Here is a 20644-nt window from a genome sequence, read left to right as displayed (position 1 = left end):
TAAAATTGCCTTTATGTAAGGGGTGGAGTAAAACCAAGTGGACAGGTTATCAAACAAAAAAATATGGATAATAGTATTTTTTCCAAAACAGGAAATCTTTTATTATTGTCCATCTCTAGAATAAAACAGTTTACTGTTTGGATCTCAAGACAAAAAATATATATGTATTTTTACACTTGCTTTGGAAAACCAATAGTTTGTGTTTTGTGAAACCAAAATACAGTGTAGAAGATATCCTATAAAATGTTGAGAACGAATCTTTAAAGTGATTTTTCTAAGGTTTATTGCCCAAGAGGCAGCATTGTCATTTGAGGGCCCTGGGCCGCAAAGCTCAGGTTTTGGCCAGGATGAACTGGAGGATGCCATTAGCCACGTCCATCGTCTCATCCTTCTCCAACACAACATCATAAGCCTCGATGTACTTTTCTCGCCGTTCCTCCACCTGCACAGAGGGAGAATAGGCAAGGCTTATTTGGCTAGTCTTAAAGAGCACCAAAGGGTTGCCAAGATCCAGGTGGCACCTGGAGATCTCCCACTATTGGAACTAATCTCCAGGCTACAGATAATCAGTTCTAGAGAAAAGGGCTGCTTTGGAAAGTGGACTCTATGGCATTATAACCTGAGGTTCCCCCCCACCCCAAACCATACTCTCCTTGGGCTCCACTCCCAACATCTCCAGGTATTTCCCAGCCCACACCTGGCAACCCTAGAGCATGTTCAACCTGGGCTAATTTCACTGCGTTGGCGGGTTTAGTGGTTACGAGCTTTTAAGGAGAATCAAACCTGCTTACAATTTCCTTCCCTTCCTCTCCCCACAATAGGCACCTTGTGAGGTAGGTGGGCTGAGAGAGTTCTGAGATAACTGTGACTGGCCCAAGGTCACCCAGCTGGCTCCATGTGTAGGAGTGGGGAATCAAACCCAGTTCTCCAGATTATAGTCCACAGCCCTTAACCACTACACCACACTGGTCAGATCTGTCAATCCCCCATTCAGCCATTAGGGTTGCCAACTTTTCACAAGCCCCGGTAACTTCGCCTTTAACAGGAGAGCGATTTGAAGAAATCATCGGGTAACGTTCACCTCCATTCTGTGACAAGCTTTGTCTACTAATTTCTGCAGATCCCATTGTTATGAGAAATATGTTAGCAAAACAAGGTGGGTCTTTTTCTGGCCAGTTGGTAACCTTCTCTTCAAGGCACCCAGTCTGCCACCTGGCAAATCTACCTCTCCTTGCCCTCTTGTGGGGTTTCCTCTATCTGGGCCAGCTGCCCAGGCAATCACAACTACATGCATCTGAGGAAAGCAGCTCTGGCTCATGAAAGAGTGGTGCACTGGTTAAGAGCAGTGATTTGGAGTGGTGGACTCTGATCCGGAGAACCGGGCTTGATTCCCCACTCCTCCACATGAGCAGCGGGCTCTAATCTGGTGAACTGGGTTGGTTTCCCCACTCTCCACATGAAGCCAGCTGGGAGACTTTGGGCAAGTTACGGCTCTATTACACCTCTCTGAGTCCCACCTACCTCACAGGGTGTCTGTTGTGGGGAAGGGAAGGTGATTGTAAGCTGGTTTGATTCTTCCTTAAGTGGTAGAGAAAGTCGGCATATAAAAACCAACTCTTCTTCTTCTCCTGTTAGTCTCTAAGGTGCCCAAGGACTCCCATTTCAAGTCAACTCACCTTGTCATTCAGGAAGCCAACTCGGAGAATATTCTCCACATTGGCAACCCCATCGGCCATACTGAGGTCACCCATGGAGTCCCCGAGAAGTAAGATGTTGGTCCTAGTGCACAGCTGCTGGAAATACTCCGTGTTCTCCAGCACAGTGTTATTCTTGTTATAGATGTGGATCAAGGGCTTTTTGAACCCTCTCAGGACTCCCTGTATGGGGTAGACAGAGGAAAACCTCGATGGATCTGGTTCAGAGAGACGGTCAGTTTCCACAGTCTGAGCACAGGCTGGAGGCTGTAAGTGTAGAAGGCCTGACCAGCCAATCCTCCTCACAAGTCGCCAGGGAGCAGGATCAATGCATTGGTGGCAGCTGCCCATCTCTATTTCTGTGCCCTTTCTCAGCAAACGAAGGAACAATGGCTGATCGCAACTGAGAGTTGCCACTGCCAGGATCAAACTGAGCAGCAAAGCAGAGGTAGCTTTATCTGCTGATTTCTGCAGAGCCCATTGCCATTAGAAGCACGCCAGCAAAACAAGGTGGGTCTTTTTTTTGGTCTGTTGGTAACCTTAACTTCATTGCATCCAGCAAGCGTTACCCAACAGGACCAAGCACACCAGCGGTCATCAGTAGCTGAAGTCTCTGCTTGGAACTGGCCCCCATGTAAATTCATTAAATAGCAAATTCATTACAAACACTTCAAGTTAACTGTTATTGTGAAATAACAAAAATAAAGAATCTGCCTTTGTGGCTGGCGTAAATGTCAAACCTGTTGGACATTTCAAGTACTTTCCTCTTTGTTCTAACAACATTCTTGCTTGACCATTATTATACACTTTTTTTTTTGCTGTCAAGTCGCAGCTGACTTATGGCGACTCCGTAGGGTTTTCAAGGCAAGAGATGTTCAGAGGTGGCCTCTGGATTCCCTGCCTCTGGATATTCTTGGGTGGTATTCTTCAGTGGTCGCCCATCCAAATACTGACCAGGGCTACCCTGCTTAGCTTCCAGGAGATCAGGCTAGCCTAGGCTATCCAGGTCAGGACTGTTATACAATACCTGATGGACCACTATTTTACAACTGGTTTAACTAAATGATTTTTATTTTGGCCAGTCAAATGCTCAATCTATTTTGCATACCATGGAAGACTGAATGACCCCAGAGGGCGATACACACACACACATATGCACACACAATCCATTTATTCTCTCCTAAAAAAAACCAAGCCCTGATCTGGAAAACTGCCTCTTCCAGCAATGTTCTAACCATTTCACCTAAATGTCCAATGAGTTCCCATGGACAAGGAGGTCAGAATTCCCCCCCCCCCATCTCTCTCAGAGTGCCCCCACTGGGAGATACCCCCTTGTTAGGGAGGACTGGCAAAGATCTAGGCTCAACTCACATGGTCATCAAAGTCCATATAGTTGGAGACCACATTGACATTGGGGTGGAACACGCCAGCCTGACGTATGATCTCCTCCAGAATATCACCCACACCGGCAGAGAAGATGAACAGGGGAACCCGGCTCTGGTACAGCTGGTCGAAGAAAACTTTGATGCCATCTCTGAAGTACAACATTTCATAGAACACAGTCACGGTCCCACAGATGTCATATTTTGGGCTACATACAAATCACAGAATCATAGAGTTGGAAGGGGCCATACAGGCCATCTAGTCCAACCCCCTGCTCAATGCAGGATCAGCCTAGAGCATCCCTGACAAGTGTTTGTCCAGCCACAGCTTGAAGACTACCAATGAGGGGGAGCTCGCCACCTTAGGAAGCCGATTCCACTGCTGAACTACTCTCCCCGTAAAACTTTTTTTGCTAATATCCAGCCGGTAGCTTTCCACCCATAATTTATATCCATTATTGCGAGTCCTGACCTCTGCTGCCAACAGGAACAGCTCCCTGCCCTCCTCGAAGTGGCAGCCCTTCAAATACTTAAAGAGATCAATCATGTCCCTTCTCAAACTCCTCTTCTCCAGACTGAATATTCAGATCAGGCTAACTGATCTCCACAATCAGATCACTCAGCAACAGAATGTTAACAAAAAAAGAAGCAGAGCGGATTTTGAGATGGAAGACTTTGGTCCCTCAAAAGGGACCAAAGGAAAGCCTGGTGCTCTTATTGTTGGTTTGAGTTTGTTTATTTTTTAAAGCCAGATCACCACTCTCTTTGCCCAAACATATTTATTTAGAAATTGTTCAGACTAGTATTTTACAGGTCAGTTATAATACATCTGTATACTTACCTGTTTTATAAAACCTTGCTTTTCTTAATTATGTCTGAATGTGTAAACTGCCTTGGTACAGTGCCTGTGAAAGAATTCCCCGAGCCTAATATGACATGCTTGGATGTTTGGTTTCTGAAATGCTCCCATACTGATTTCTTCATATGCTCAGTTTTTTTCTGTCTTTTAAAACTGCCTTCTAAATAATGCTTTTAAGATTATTTATTCTTGTATTTATTTCAGATCCCTGTGATCTGCGAAATGTGTAGGGGCCTTAGAACTGAACTAAAATTAATTCTCCCAGGCACCAATTGCCTCTTGTTTTTGGCTTGTAAAAGGAGCCCCAAACACAGCTGGGTAGCCAGTTAGCAAATATATATACAGACTTGTAATGCTGCCTGAACGATTCAGAAGATGCAGTCCATCAAGTTTGAAAGAGCAAGAGTCCAGTAGCACCTTAAAGTAACAAAATTTCTGGCAGCTCACTTCTTCAGATACAGCTACAATGTGAGTCCATCTATCCTTAAGTAGAGAAGAGTGAATTTAGATGCAATGGCAATCTAAGTGTCAAAGCAAGCAAATGACATCAGCAGACATGACTGGATTAGATGTGATATGCAGAGGGGTAGTAGGTGTGGAGAAATTAGCATTGGTATGGACACAGGAATCTCAGATTTCCATTCAATCCAGGTGAATGCATTGTCTTGAGCTTCATTATTAGCTGTAATTCAGCAGTCTCTCTTTCTAATCTCCCTTTGAAATTCCTTTGTAAGACAACTGCTTACCAATTACCAATGCTAATTTCTCCACCTACTACCCCTCTGCATATCACACTGATTCCAATCACGCCTGCTAATGTAATTTACTTGCTTTTGACATTTACATAGCCATTGCATGTCTAAATTCACTCTTCTCTACTTAAGGATAGATGGACTCACATTCCAGCTGTATCTGAAAAAGTGAGCTGTGGCTCATGAAAACTCATACCGTGCCAGAAATGTTCAGTCTTTAAGGTGCTACTGAACATTTGCTCTTTTCTACTGCTACAGACAGACTAACACAACTACCCAATGTAATCTATCAAGTTTAAACTAACTTTGGTCCCTTGCTTTACCAGTACCAAAATGCTCCATAACTGCAAAAGCATCATGTTGAATCCGAGGCATAAAGGCAAACAATCCCAAAGAGATTGCAAGGGAGTTGCCTGATCTTTACCCACAATGAAATAGAAGCATGGAAACTATTTGTTCCTCTGCTGCTTGTTTTCAAGGCAGCGCACACTTCTAGATACATGTCTATGCATAAGTAGCTATCATATTTTTATCCTGTCCTTTCTCCAAGGAGCTTAGGGCAGGATATGTTATTTCCCATCCCATTTTATCCTCGTAACAACCCTGTCAGGTAGGATTAGCTGAGAGACAGGATTAGCTGAGAGTTTCCCCACTCCTAGTCTGATGTTCTCACCACTACAGCACACTGTCTCTCTCTCTCTCAGTGTGTGTGTGTGTATGAGAGAGAGAGAATCAACTAGCATTCTGTATGCCCCGATTCTCATTCAGAATCTGACTTGACAGCAGGTGGTATTGGTTAAGTGTGAGGGGTGTAAAGAAGCACCTTGAAAAAGCTCATTTTCTAATGAAATACAGACCTACAGGAACAATATAACGTGATACATTTGGCACAATAAACCATGTACTATGTTTTATTTATTCATTTATACCCCATCTTTCTCCCCAAGGGCAACCCAAAGCAGTTTACATCCTTCTCCTTTCCTCCATTTTGTCCTCACAACAACCCTGTGAGGGAGGTTAGGCTGAAAGTGTGTGACTGGCCCATGGTCACAGAGGAAGCTTCGATGGCAAGATGGGGATTCAAACCAGGGTTCTCAGTTCCTCTGGACCCTCTAACCTCCATACCACCCTGGGATGTTATTATGGGATAGGTTAAGCTCAAGGCCTTTGGTCAAAGGAGCTAGTAAATAAATTGAAATGGTTATTTTGGGATGGACACTGGGGGGCCAAGGATGGGCAGGTCATCAAAGACATTGCAATGCAGGCGGTGGCAAACCACCAAGGGTTCGCCACTGTCCCAGTGCCATGGACAGTCACGCAATAAAATTATATCACTCCAATACCAAGGTTGTGCTTTGTTGTGGTTCAAAATTCCAGTGAGCAGGAAGGAAACTAACCCAACTTCCCTTTTGCCTCTCCTTCTCTCACACCGCTCCCCTGGCGCCACATTGCCGATGGCCAAAGTTGACCAAATTCTGTACAAATTTAAAACGTCTGCCTTTGATATAAAGCATTTCTCTGCATAAAATAAGCAAACGTGCATACAGAGTGGTTATTTATTTTTAACGTAGAATGGACTATCTGGGAAGGGTTTGTGCATAGAAGGAATAAGTTCCCAAAAAATTGCTCGCCCTCCTTCCGTTCTACCTGAGCATGACGTCCGATTCTTTCACCATCTGGGCAATGTCACTTTTCAGAATCTTCTGCTGGGACAGGAGACTGTGGGCCTTTGTCCACCTGGAAGAAATCCCCATCCGCCACAAGTTTTTTTAAATAAAAAAATGTTTTATTTTGTACTTCTTCATAGAAACATCAATGACTACAAACACCAGAATATACATTCATAAAAAAAGAGAACAGCATCAAGTTAATTGTGTATATTATAATCTGATTTCTTTCAGGAGACAGAAGGAAGAAGAAGAGTTGGTTTTTATATGCCGACTTTCTCTACCACTTAAGGGAGACTCAAACCGGCTTACAATCCCCTTCCCTTCCCCTTCCCACAACAGACACCCTGTGAGGTAGGTGGGGCTGAGAGAGCTCTTAATAGAACTGCAACTTGCCCAAGGTCACCCAGCTGGAAGACAGAGATCAAACAACTTTACCAAAATGCTTTTCCAAGAGAAAGGTTGTCATAAGCTGGCTATCATTTTAGCTGGCTGAATGTTGTTTTATCTTGTTTTCTATGCCCCTGGCTTATTTTTATATCGATAATTGTTATTGTTTTTATTATTTTATTGTACTGTTTTTACGTGACCCGCCCTTTCCACCTGTTCTGGGTAAATCTTAACATGGTCATGATTCCGCCCCAATACTGTGAAATAAAGAGACAATGTGCACCTAGCATTAGAGTCTGACTGGTTCTGGCCCAGTCTCCAGTATCACCTAGTCCCAAAAAAATACAGTGTCAAAACAGTTCTGTGGGGCCTGTAAGACTGAGCTGTTCCACCAGGCATATGGTTGAGGCAGCAATGGTTTCCATTCTGCTTGCCTCCCTTTCCCTTCCATTTTGATTAAGCGTTGCTTGTTAACGGATATCTCCCCTGGATGGCTGCCCGCCATTGTTTTTACTGCTGATAGTCTGGCGACGCCTGTTAACTGATGTTTTAATTGATGCTTTAATTGATGGAAACTAATTTTAATTCCTACTTACCGTAATTACACTATTTCCTGTGTGCTATTTTGTTGTGAGCCTTACCTAGTCAGGAATGCGCGGCATACAAAGCGAACAAACTTTAAAAAATTAAAATAAAAAGTAAATGTAACAAATGCATAAAAATAATAAAATTAAAATAAATATAAAATATTTTTAATAAATGAATAAAAATCAGAGCCTAATCAGGAATGGGTAGCAAACAAAGTAAAAAAAATTAAAATAAAAAAATAACTAACAAATAAATAAAAAGTAAAAATAATAATAATGAATTAATAATTTATAAATAAATAAAAATCAGAGTCTCACCTATCAAGAGTGGGCAGTATACAAAGCAAACAAATTAGTTACAAAATACAAATCCTGGACTAACTAGCCCTGCCTATTTGACCTGGCAGGCTTCCTGCTCCAGCGTAGTGCAGTTTGGCCGGATAAAGCTTTTCTGCACTCCATTCCAGCACTCCGGGCTGCACAGGTCCCAATCTTGAGGCCAGCAAGAAATGCCACCGCTCTGCTCTGACCAAATGAGGGAATGAAGGAAGACTCGCAGCAATTATAGGCCAGAACAAGTTACAGGAGAGGATGACCCCTCACTTCAAGGGGACTTCTTTGTTTTTTCCTGTGCTTCACCCTACTCTAGGTGCAACTTGACAGAAGCTGGCTCTGGACAGGGTGGGAGGGATTCTTCAATCTATCGAACGCATTTTAATCCTGCCATTCCTCAAAGGAGCTCCAGGTGGTTTACATGGTCGGTGTCCCCCACACCCCCACCCCAAATTTCTTTTTATTCACACAACTTTGTGAACAAGATGAGGATGAGACACTGTCAGGCCTAGGGTAATACAAGTGGGTAGCCGTGTTAGTCTGTCTGCAGTAGTAGAAAAGAGCAAGAGTCCAGTAGCACCTTAAAGACTAACAAAAATATTTTCTGGCAGGGTGTGAGCTTTCGTGAGCCACAGCTCACTTCTTCAGAAAGCTCATACCCTGCCAGAATATATTTTTGTTAGTCTTTAAGGTGCTACTGGACTCTTGCTCTTTTCTACTAGGGTAATACAGTGAGCCTTATAGCCAAATAAGGATCGCCCCAGACCTACTCCCACACACCAAACATACCAATGCTTGGGCTCCCAGACACTAAAAATGGTTGTCCTGGGGCAGTTAGTGTTTCCAGGGTCTTTTGTGCACACCCATGATCTACCTAGCAGGCATCTGTCCCCCCATGTCTCTTGGCCACTGGATGGACCTCCATCCCCAGTCAAGGCACCTGAAGCCTTGGCTACCAGAAATATGCTTTTGCACTCACAATTCACTCTTAAACCTGAAAGAACAATACTTTTAAGCCATCCACTTTATAAGAAGCTCACCCCTGTGCTTCTGAATGAGTTCTGGTTCTGGGCATCCACTATGAGGACAGATAATTCAATTGAATGTCTATATTGGGAACGATTGAACAGTTCCATCTCACCCAACACAGAACTACACCAAAAATAACTAACCCACAGTGGATGCTGGCTGGAAGAAGACAAGGCCAGAGCAGTGATTCAGTCAGAGATGCAATGGCTAAACTACTCTCTGGGTGCTCCTTTGGTCTCACAGGACCTTCTCCCTGCATGTTAGCAGTTTTCTTACAGTGTGTTAGGGGGTCCTGGCACAGAGTTTTGGAATGATTTGGCTGACATCTGAACTGTGCATCCAGCAAGCTTCGATCCACGACCCTTTAAGTGGCACGCTTACCCAGATCCTACCAGTTCCAGGTAAAATTGTGCTTCATGTGCTCCAATCTTCCTCCAGCCTCTGGTAGTCAGGATGTTCCTGTAATGGAAAAGGTTAACACCCCTCCTCCCCAGTAAACCGAGTCACCTCCTCTAACGTCAATACTCACCATTCGACCATGAGGGGCAGTTTATCCTCCACAGTCCGGTAGGGGTCAATTTCAATAGGATAGTAATAGAGGAGCAGATCTGCTAGCTGGAATATTTGCCGGAACAACCAGAAAGCAAGGGGGAAATTCAGCTTCAGAGAGAAGAAAAGGCTGTCCACTTTCACACAGAGAGTTGGTCCAGCTGGGTGCTTCAATCCTTGTGGGTTTCTGGCTCAAGCGGACCTACTAGCGCCTCCACTTGCCATTACATGGAAATGGGGACACCATTGCAGAGCACCTGTGCTTGCAGAGTGCTCATAGAAAGTGGAATGAAAAGCTCTTCGTCTGGAAACGTTACCTGGATTTGACCAGCAATGTATCTCTATAATGCTACGGTTGGCAGTGCTTTTACTGTCTCCCCAAAGACCAAAGTTATACTTTCTCCACTTCCCTCACTCACTTCAATAACCATTCCTTTCCTGCACTGGGAAGTTTAGTAGCAAGCACATCTTAAAGCTAGTTTGAAATTGGAGTGCCTTCAAGGAACTCTGGGACTGCAATTTTGTAAGGGCATGGAGAATTGTATTTAATTACTTAAAGCACCTTTAACTCCTCTCCATCTTTTGAAGAAGACGCAGAAGAGCTGGTTTTTATACCCCGATTTTCTCTGCCTTTAAGGAATCTAACTGGCTTCCTCTCCTCACAACAGACTCCTTGTGAAGTAGTTGGGGCTCAGAGAATTCGGAGATAACTGTGACTAGCCCAAGGTCAACCAGCAGGCTTCATGTATAGGAGTAGGGAAACTAACCCGATTAGAGTCTGCTGCTCATGTGGAGGAGTGGGGAATCAAACCCAGTTCTCCAGATTAGAGTCTGTTACTCTTAACCACTACACCACACTAATACAACTCACCTGCCCACCTTTCCTAAGGCACCATCCTGTAATGAGGCAAGTCCCTTCACAAAATTACAGTTCCCAGAGCTCCTGGCAATAGTGTGGGAGGAAAACTTGACAGTTAGCTCAGTGTATTTATTTATTTATTTATTTATACATATACATACACACATATATACTGTATAATACACACACACAAAGATGGAAACTCGTACCTTTTTCTTGCCTTCTTCGCTGATGACCTGGCTGTTATCTATTATATCTGGAGAGGTAAAAAAAAATTAACATGCCAGTTTTGGAAGTCGACACCCAACTACAGACAACAATTTCTAGTTTAGACTTTCTTTGGAAGCCCACTGAATTTTTAAGGGGACGGCTGGATTCCATGCAGGCACCAAACATAGTGTTTTGACACTGACATCATCCTAGTGTGAATTTGTGCTTACTCACTGTAGTTTAAGAAGGAAGTTTCTAGGCTTCAAGGATAAGAAGATAAACTTAGAAGTTTTGGGCAATGCCCATGGGCTGAGGGGGGGTGCATATGTTGAGCATGGCAGGATTTTCCGAAGTCAGGGGATAAAACTTCACCCACCTAGATCTTTGTTCTTCCCCAAGAATAACAGAAATGGAATTAATTCTGCAAAATTGCAAATTTGCCTGACTCCTTAATATGTACAGATCAGTCTTCAGCTTTTCTTGGGATATAAATGTGATTCCTCTGAAAGCATAAACTATGTTTTTTAATATATTTAAAAAAAAAAACATGTGCCACCTTTCAGCCCAATCAGCATTCATAGTGGAACATAAAAATATAATCAATAAAACCAATAAAATAACACAGGCTACAGCTAACTGAACTTAAATCCAGGATGGGGGACAGAAGACAGACTTTGCCTGTTGCCTAATGGATGCCAGGCAAACAGGTGGGAACCCTCCAAAATAGGTATGACCCCCTTTCTCTAGCAGACACCATTTTCCAAAGGCAGCGAACCCTAAAGAAAGGTCTCCAATGATGACCGCCACTGCCTGGCAACTTCTGACAACCGTGCTGTAATAACATAGCCTGTGCCATTAAAACTGCCAGTACAGTATACAAGTTTCCAGTGCAGACTTACTTGGAGTACAACACACAGTCCTGGTTACTGCATCTCAGAAAAGCTGGAAAAGGTGTGGAACACGGCAACCAAAATGATTATAGGGCAGGGGCGCCTGCCTTATGAGGCAAGGATCAAGCATCCCTCCCTCTCCGGGAATACTAGAACTCAGAGGTTACCTTGCAAAACCAATTGGTAGTACAGGTTGAGCATCCCTTATCCGGACTGTATTTCGGATCTTTCCGTATTTTAGAATATTTTGGAATTTTTGCAAATACATAATGAGGTATTTTGAGGATGGGACCCGTCTAAACACGAAATTCATTCATGTATTATATATGTTTTATATCTATTTTATACACATAGCCTCAATGTAATTTTAAACAATGTTTTAAATAATTTTGTGTACACTGAACCATCAGTGGCACTGCTGAGGGCCTGTGAGTAATGCCTGCATGCCGGCTCAAAAGGTCTGGTTTTCGGATCCATCAGGATATCGGACGTCCAGATAAGGGATACTCAACCTGTAGATCCAAGACAAGCAAAAGGAGGTATTTCCCAAAAGTTGTGTAGAACTCGCAGCCATGAGAGCAGTGCTGGCTACTGGCTTGGGTTTGTTCTAAGGGATGGGATAGACTCATTTTTGGAGGACAGATCAACTGCTAGCTATGAGCCATGATAGCGCAATGGGGTCTTTGTGTTCAGAGACAGAATGTCTCTAACTCTCAGGCACTGGGGAGTATTCAAAAAAGGGAAGCCTGTTGCCTGGTTCAGTAGAAGGCTTCATGAAGCCTGTGAGACTGCAGAAGTACATAAGAGTAGCCAGACTGAGTCAGACCGGTGGGCCATCTAGTTCAGCCTGCTATTTCCATCAGAGGGTACTCAGATTACACAGGTCTAGATGGATCTGATCCAGCCTGGCAACTCTTACATTCTTATGCAGCATAAGAACAACATATGAAAAGCCCTGCTGGATCAGACCAAGGTCTATCAAGTCCAGCAGTCTGTTCACACAGTGGCCAACCAGGGGCCTCTAGGAAGCCCACAAACAAGAGAACTGCAGCAGCAGCATCCTGCCTGTGTTCCACAGCACCTAATGCAATAGGCATGCTCCTCTGATACTACAGGGAATGGGTATGTATCATAACTAGTATTCATTTTGACTAGTAGCCGTGGAGAGCCCTATCCTCCATGAACATGCCCACTCCCCTCTTAAAGCCTTCCGAGTTAGCAGCCATCACCGCATCCTGGGGCAGGGAGTTCCACAATTTAACTATGCGTTGTGTGAAGAAATACTTCCTTTGATCTGTTTTGAATCTCTCACCCTCCAGCTTCAGCAGATGACCCTGTGTCCTGGTATTATGAAAGAGGGAGAAATGCTTCTCCCTGTCCACTCTCTTCATACCATGCATAATTTTAAATACCTCTATCATATCTCCCCTTAACCGCCTTCTTTCCAAGCTAAACAGCCCTAAGCATTTTAACTGCTCCCCTCATAGGGCAGTTGCATTTCATAGGCTTCATGAAGCCTTCCACTGATCCAGCAGGAACATGTGGTTTATCGTCCTGTTCTTAACCACAGTTCCACACCAGCTCTCTAGAATGGAGACAAATGCTGGGGTAAGGGGGCATGAAAGAAGGACACACAAAAATAACAGTGATAGTTACAAGATATTTATAGGAGAGGAAGTTGCAGAGGTGAAACCCAGTTAGTTTGTAGGAAAGGAACGGGAGAGAAGACGACCAAAGCAGGAGAAGGTCTTCAGAAGAAGGGATGGGAGTCAAGCTGGCAAAGAAGCAGAAACCAGAATTTGGACTCACTGTGAGAGGTGGGGCAGCGTCGTCCATTGAACCCAAACCGAGTTAGAGTCATGTCAAAATCAGAAATTACCTGGAGGCATTTTGGAAGAAAATAAAAGTACCTACAATTAAAAAAATGGCATCTGAAGATCTGGAACCTCTTCATCCTGGACAAACTTTCTTCTCAGCTTAAAATTCCTGAGAGTCCACCTAACACAACTAATTTAACAAACTCCCGCCTGGCTCTTTCTTGCATTTTTCTAATATAGGGGCCTCTTATCTTTTCTGCTTTATTGCCCCTGGGTCACTTGCTACTAACCAAAACCTCCCCAGGATCACACCTGAAAGACAAGCGGCTAAGCCTTTCCCATACACTCTTCCAGTGCCTGTGGCACAAATTTAAGATGGTATTTACTGTATTGATAGTCTGCCTTTCGCATAGATTCAAAGCGGATCACACAGTGTAAATCAATACAATCAACACATAGAGACATCTAAAAAGCTATGGACTAGGAATACCGAAATCTGATGAAGCAGAGCATATTAGGCTGATACAGAGTGCAGATATAATGCAGAGAAACTACTTTATCAGCAGAAAACAATGCAGAGACAACAGGGTAATAAGCCCAGCAAACAGATAATAACAGTAGAAGAAGAAGAGTTGGTTTTTATATGCTGACTTTCTCCACCACTTAAGGAAGAACCAAACCGACTCACAATCACTTCCTCTTCCCACTACAGGCACCCTGTGAAGTAGATGGGGCTGAGAGAGCTCTAAGAGAGCTGTGACTAGCCCAAGGTCATCCAGCTGGCTTCACGTGGAGGGCTGGGGAAACCAACCTGGTTCACTAGATTAAAGTCCGCTGCTCATGTGGAGGAGTGGGGAATCAAACCCAGTTATCCAGATTAGAGTCTACCGTAGACTAGTACAACAGATAACAGCCTGCTGCCCCTTTCTTTCTAGAAAAATACCTTTCTGAAACATCCTGGTACACTATAGGCCTATTACCTTTATAGAAAAGCCCTCATGATCTCAGTTTTACATCCTTTGTGGAATGGCAGAAGTATGACAGTCCTCCTGGCCTCATACTTCTGGGAGCCAGCGTGGTATACTGGTCAAGAGCGGTGGTTTGGAGCGGTGGACTTGATCTGGAGAACCGGGTTTGATTCCCCACTCCTCCACATGAGCAGCGGACGCTAATTTGGTGGACTGGTTTCCCCACTCCTACACATGAAGCCAGCTGGGTGGACTTGGGCTAGTCACAGTTCTCTTAGAGCTCTCTCAGCCCCACCTACCTCACAGGTGTCTGTTGTGGGGAGGGGGAGGGAAGGTGATTGTAAGCTGGTTTGAGTCTCCCTTAAGTGGTGGAGAAAGTCGGCATATAAAAACCAATTCTTCTTCTTCATGAGGCAGGCCATTCCACAGGGTGGGGGCCCCAGCACTGAAAGCATGGGTACAGGCGGTTGTTGATCTTGCCTGTTTGCAGGGCAGCACCCGCAGAAGGCCCTGATGAAGCTGTCATGGCGGAACACAGATGGAGAGGTAGTCCTGGAGGGCCAGTTAGCACTTTGAATTGAGCCCTGTAGCTGATGGGCAGCTAGTGGAGTGACTAAATGGAAAGGCTTACTTTTAGATAACAAAATCGTACAAATGACCCATCAGCAAAGAAGGACTCCCTCGGGGTTTCTAAGTGAGTCCTGGGAGAGCCTCTGGACAGTGGAAACAGAGACGCAACAGGAAAGCTCAACCAAGGGTGGGTACATAAGAAAGGCCCTGCTGGATCAGACCAAGGTCCATCAAGACCAGCAGTCTGTTCCCACAGTGGCCAACCAGGTGCCTCCAGGAAGCCCACAAGCAAGGCTTTCTCTGTCCCATTTGCACACGGGACCGGCCCAAGTTCGCCCAATCTGATGGGTATCTCTGCTCATACATAAAGACAGGCTGCTGAAGCGTGTAAAAATTTGCCTCTGGCTGCGGAAACGATATAATTCCACCCGACCACGCTGCTAAAACTTGTTTATAGAAAACAGATATGTGGGAAGACATAAAGACACCATAAGGCACATTCACCTGAAGGTGGTCCGCTCCCCCTTTTTTGAGCCTTGAAACAATCTTTTTTACTTGTTCAGCATCTTTCATCCGGACAGTAGCTTTCTCCAGCTCAGGCACCTTGTGGGAGAAAGACATCAGATATGAGAACATAAGAAAAGCCACGCTGGATCAAACAGAGATGAAAGAGGAAAGCTCAACTGAGGGTAGATACATAAGAAAGGCCCTGCTGGATCAGACCAAGGCCCACCAAGTCCAGCAGTCGGTTCACATAGTGGCCAACCAGGGGCCTCTAAGAAGCCCACAAACAAGACGACTGCAGCAGCACCATCCTGCCTGTATGCAACATGACTAGTATCCATTTTGAAACCCTCTATTAAGGAATGGAGAGAGAAATTATGGCTGTATATGCGGATGGCCAAAATTACAGATTCGTTACATGGTAAAGATATGGAACAGTTTAAAAAAACATGGTCAAAGGCCGCCGCATATTGGGATAAAGTGGCGAAAATGAACTTTACAAGTATAGTTAATGAATTATAGATTAATATTTTTTATTACATAATGGAGATAATAATAGTAATTTTAGATACTGTCGAAACACTTCTCCGGACGTCCAGTGGTGGTGGGAACACTGTTTAGGGGGTGGGGGGTATTAGAGCACTGTATATTTAGCAATTTATATTATAATGATTCTGTGATGGTGTTATAAGTGCTTTTTTCTTTTTATATTTTTGTACTTTATATGTTGTAGTGTTTTGTTGTATGTATATTATAATTTTTTCTTTTCTTTCTTTTTTTGTTATTAAAAAAACAATAACAATTTATATAAAAAATAGTATCCATTTTGATTAGCAGCCATGGATAGCCCTCTCCTCCATGAACATGTCCACTCCCCTCTAAAAGCCTTCCCAGTTGGCAGCCATCCCCACATCCTGGGGCAGGGAGTTCCACAATTTAAATCTGCATAAACATAAAGGAACTGCATTGCTCAACAAGGTTGTGTGTGTGGTTTTATTTGAGGGGGGGGGATGTGTGTGCATGTACCTTTCTATAGTCCTTAGTAATTACACAAAAGGGAGAAACAGGTCACAGAGGGTCCAAGAGACAGCATCTAAGGGGATATGTTGTCTCCGGTAAAGCAGCAATTGAATCCTGCTCCCAAGACTAGTATGGCCAAGCACACATGACCCTCCTGCCCTTGAGTTTAGCTTGGATCCCCTCATATGTCTTTCCCAGACCCTCAACTTCCCCCCAGTTTTTCTCATCGACCTTGCAAGGTCCAACAAGATTTCACTGGACTTACAAGGGCACTGTGCCCTTGTAAGTCCAGTGAAATCTTGTTGAACCTTGCAAGGTCGACGAGAAAAACTGTTAGTCAGTCCCACGCCCCAAACAGTCCCTTGACAAGGCTGCTTCTCCATGCCTCTTGTCTATTTTTTTCTATGCCCCCCATGCTTTTGAGACAGACCCACCCACTGCCCCCCCTCAAAATCAGCCTAAATTCTTCCCTCTTTCTACTAGGACCACCTCTCAGCTTCACACACCCCTGGTCATCGGCAGGGGGTAGGGGGGTAGGGTTGCCAGGTCCAGGTTGGGAAACTCCTGGAAATTTGGGGGTGGAGCCTGCAGGGGGAAGGGACCTCAGTGGGGTACAAGGCCACAGAGACCACCCTCCAAAGCGTCCCTTTTCTCCAGGGGAACTGGCCTCTGTAGTCTGTAATTCTGGGGGACCCCCAGGTCCTACCTGGAGGCTGGCATCCCTACCCACCCCAACCCTCTACCACCCATCATCCACAGCCTCCATCCGCAATGACTTTGTGGCTGCTGTTTCATTTAGAAGTAGAAGAGTTGGTCTTTATATGCAGACTTTCTCTACCACTTAAGGAAGAATCAAACCGGCTCACCTTCCCTTCCCCTCCCCACAACAAACACCCTTTGAGGTAGATGGGGCTGAGAGAGCATTAAGAGACCTGTGACTAGCCCAAGGTCACCCAGCTGGCTTCATGTGTAGGAGTGGGGAAACAAATCCAGTTCACCAGATTAGCCTCCGCCGCTCATGTGGAGGAGTGGGGAATCAATCCTGGTTCTCCAGATCGGAGTCCACCACTCCAAACCACTGCTCTTAACCACTACACCACACTGGCTCTCCGTTGCTACGGCAGGCAAGTGGGCAGCAGCCTTCTGGGCAGCTAGCTAGCCAACAGGTGAACAACCGCACACATGGCTGCCTCTTCTTGGCATCCCTCTCCAGAAGGCTGACAAGTCTGGCTTGGGAAGTTCCTGGAGATTTTAGGAGCAGAGCCTGATAAAGGCAGGGTTTGGAGCAGGAACAGGAGCTCAGTGGGATACAATGCCACAGAGTCCATCTTCCAACGCATCCATTTTCTCCAGGGGAACTAGGTTGCAAGATTCCCAATGGCAGGGGATATTGGGGGTGGGGGTGGGGTAGGGCTACCAGATCCAGTTTGGGAGACTCCTGGAGATCTAGGGATGGAGCCTTGGGAGGAGAGAGACCTCACTGCGGTACAGCCCCATACAGTCTGCCCTCCCAAGCATCCCAGGGGAATGGAGCTCTGTAGTCTGGAGACGAGCTATCATTCCAGGGATCCCCAGGTCCCACCTGGAGGCTGGCATCCCTTGCAAACATCTCTGAACCCCAAGGGTTTCCTGAAACCGCATCCTGACCGCTCCCCACAATATTTTCCCCACCTAGGGTTGCCAACCTCCAGGTAGTAACTGGAGATCTCCTGCTATTACAACTGATCTCCAGCCGGTAGAGATCAATTCCCCTGGAGAAAATGGTCGCTTTGGCAATGGCATTGAAGTCCCTCCCCAAACCCCGCCCTCTTCAGGCTACCCCCAAAAAAAACATCCTGCAGGTGGCAAAGAGGGACCTGGCAACCCTACTCCCACCCCAAACGATGCCCTACAGGGCGCAGGCAAGATGTGTGTGTGTGTAAAGTGCCGTCAAGTCGCAGCCAACTTATGGCGACCCCTTATGGGGTTTTCAAGGCAAGAGGCGAACAGAGGTGGTTTGCCAGTGCCTTCCTCTGCACAGCAACCCTGGTATTCCTTGGTGGTGTCCCATGCAAATACGAACCAGGGCTGACCCTGCTTAGCTTCCGAGATCTGACGAGATCAGGCTACACCATGCTGCCTTCCATCCTACAGGGGAGATACAGGGGGCTAAGATCGCCTCTGAAGCCTGTACGCAGGCTGACTGCCAACCAAAGCTGCTGAAAACCCTTTACTTCCCAAAAAATGCACGCGCATCCTTCAGGTGCAAATTAACCCCCGCCCCTCCTATGAGCTCCGCTTCACACATTTAAGGGCATCCCAACACCTCTTTCCCCCTAGGGTCGCCAGGTCCCTCTTCGCCACCGGAGGGAGGTTTTTGGGGGGCGGAGCCTGAGGAGGGCGGGGTTTGGGGAGGGACTTCAATGCCATAGAGTCCAATGGCCAAAGCGGCCATTTCCCCCAGGGGACCTGATCTCTGTCGGCTGGAGGTCAGTTGTAATAGCGGGAGATCTCCAGCCACCACCTGGAGGTTAGAACCAGAAAGAAAAAAGGCCCTGCGCTGTGGGGTATTGCTGAGAAAACAAAACCAGCACACAATTTCAATGCAATACTATATAATGAAGTGCAAGATACCCAGTGAATACTTATTCCTTGGTGGTCTCCCATCCAAATATTAACCAGGGCTGACCCTGCTTAGCTTCTGAGATCTGATGAGGTCAGGCTAGCCTGGGCCATCCAGGTCTACTTAACTACAAAAGAACAATATGTACACTATATACAAAAAATACAAAATACAAGGTACACAAACGTAAGTCAATCAAATTGGTTCTTCTATTAAGGTAAGTATTCTAGATCTTTTCTTAATATTTTTTGGTTTTGAGTATATAGTGTACATATCGTTCTTTAGTAGTCAAGTAGACCTGGACGGCCCAGGCTAGCCTGACCTCCTCAGATCTCAGAAGCTAAGCAGGGTCAACCCTGGTTAATATTTGGATGGGAGACCACCCAGGAAGTCCAGGGCTGCTGTGCAGAGGAAGGCGCTGGCAAACCGCCTCTGCTAGGGCGAAAACGCACGGTCGCTTGAGCCTCCTTTACTCCCTGTTCCAGCCAGGATCCAGCCAGGATTGAGCGTACGTTCGGCGGTTCGATCCTGGCTGAAACAGGGGATAAAGGAGGCTCAAGCGACCGTGCGTTTTCGCCCTTGAGCCTCCTTTCTTCCCTGTTCCAGCCAGGATCCCGCGAAAACGCACGGGCGCTGGAGCCTCCTTTCTTCCCTGTTCCAGCCAGGATCCAGCCAGGATCGAACGCACGGCCGTGCGTTCGATCCTGGCTGGATCCTGGCTGGAACAGGGAAGAAAGGAGGCTCCAGCGCCCGTGCGTTTTGGCCCTTAGTCCCTTGCCACGAAAACCCCAAACGGGGTCGCCATAAGTCGGCTGCGACTTGACGGCACTTTACGCACGCACATTCGCCGGGCATCTTGCATTTCCTTATATAGCAGCATTGCCTTGAAACGGTGCGCTGGTTTCGTTTTCTCAGCAGTACCTGGAGGTTGGCCACCCGACATCCCCCCTCCCTTGTGCAGCTCACCATGCTCTGGCCTGGGAGGGAGGCGGAAGACCCTCCTGTGCTGCGGGAGCGCCGGGGAGCGGAGCGCGCGCCGGGCTGGGCGAGCGGCTCCGTTGCGCGCGGCGGGGCGGCGGCTGCAGCTGCTGGACGAGGCCGGCCCTTGGCGAGCGGAGGCCTTGCGTAGCGTCCCTCCACCGCGCCCCCCGCCCCTGCTTTCCGGGGTGGAGCCGGTGGCCTGCTGGCGGCCGATAAGCTGCCCTGTGCGCCCTCCCGTGCCGGCGGCGGGGCGGGGCGGTGCGCTGCGCTCCTCGGGGGAGAGCCGCTGGCTTTGTGCTACGCTTTGCGCGCAGGAGCCGCCCACCCAATTATTTCGGGGGGTCGAGGCCAAACCGGACTGTGAAGCGCTCCAAAAGGATCCCCTCCGAAGGACCAAAAGGATCCCCTCCGAAGGACCAAAGTACGAAGAGAGTTGAATGCGGTCCAAGACCAGCATCAAAACAGACCAGATATGTTTTGGATGCAATGGATGCAATGTTGGATGCAATGTTGGATTGCAATGTTGGATGCAAAAAGACAATCCCTTCTTTACTGGCACAGATCACCCAAAACAAGGCAACTCAGGCTCCATTAGGAGGAAAAGGTCATGTATTTTAACGCCGGCAGGAGCATGCGAGTCTCACGACTTAAAACCACACCCTCGGATCGACTATACAAAATGTAGGGATCTTTATACCCTTTGTGAGTTCTTTGTTCGATCCCATTGCAGGAGGTCCATCTCCCCTCCCCTGAGCGCAACCCACCATGACTTCCACCATCTCGTGATATTTTTGTGTACTTGGCCGTGCTAGGTCCAATTTTAAGATTAAAAAAACACCTGTTTAAAGCAGGGGTGGGGAACCTTTTTTCTGCCGAGGGCCATTTGGATATTTATAACATCATTCGCGGGCCATACAAAATTATCAACTTAAAAATTAGCCTGCTATATTTGGTCAGACATTTAGCCAAGAGCAGCATCCT

At 46.2% G+C, this 20644-nt stretch overlaps 1 protein-coding gene across 1 annotated transcript; it reads right to left on the bottom strand.

The window, feature by feature from the left end:
• Positions 1–326: 326 nt before the first annotated feature.
• NT5C3B (5'-nucleotidase, cytosolic IIIB) lies at positions 327–20120 on the bottom strand. Its single transcript, XM_056864685.1, has 9 exons — positions 19525–20120; positions 15061–15205; positions 13011–13080; positions 10311–10357; positions 9223–9308; positions 6335–6424; positions 3066–3228; positions 1677–1877; positions 327–442 (listed from the first exon to the last, which is right to left on the bottom strand). The coding sequence occupies exons 1-9, from the start codon at positions 20118–20120 to the stop codon at positions 332–334; spliced, it is 1509 nt and encodes a 502-aa protein (XP_056720663.1). The 3' UTR covers positions 327–331.
• Positions 20121–20644: the final 524 nt, after the last annotated feature.

The sequence above is a fragment of the Euleptes europaea genome, chromosome 18 (assembly GCF_029931775.1).
Source record: "Euleptes europaea isolate rEulEur1 chromosome 18, rEulEur1.hap1, whole genome shotgun sequence".
In the NCBI taxonomy this organism is placed as follows: domain Eukaryota; kingdom Metazoa; phylum Chordata; class Lepidosauria; order Squamata; family Sphaerodactylidae; genus Euleptes; species Euleptes europaea.
The sequence above is the reverse complement of the archived record's forward strand: the minus strand, read 5'-3'. Positions and strand labels throughout refer to the sequence as shown.

Bases quoted from the DNA above. Each gene is read 5' to 3' on its own strand.
- NT5C3B (XM_056864685.1), bottom strand. From the start codon at position 20,120: ATGCTGGTCTTGGACCGCATTCAACTCTCTTCGTACTTTGGTCCTTCG. The intron at 9,309-10,310 runs GTACGAGTTTCC...CAAATATTCCAG, and splicing joins GCGAAGAAGGCAAGAAAAAG to CTAGCAGATCTGCTCCTCTA. The intron at 1,878-3,065 runs GTGAGTTGAGCC...TACCCCATACAG, and splicing joins ATATGGACTTTGATGACCAT to GGAGTCCTGAGAGGGTTCAA.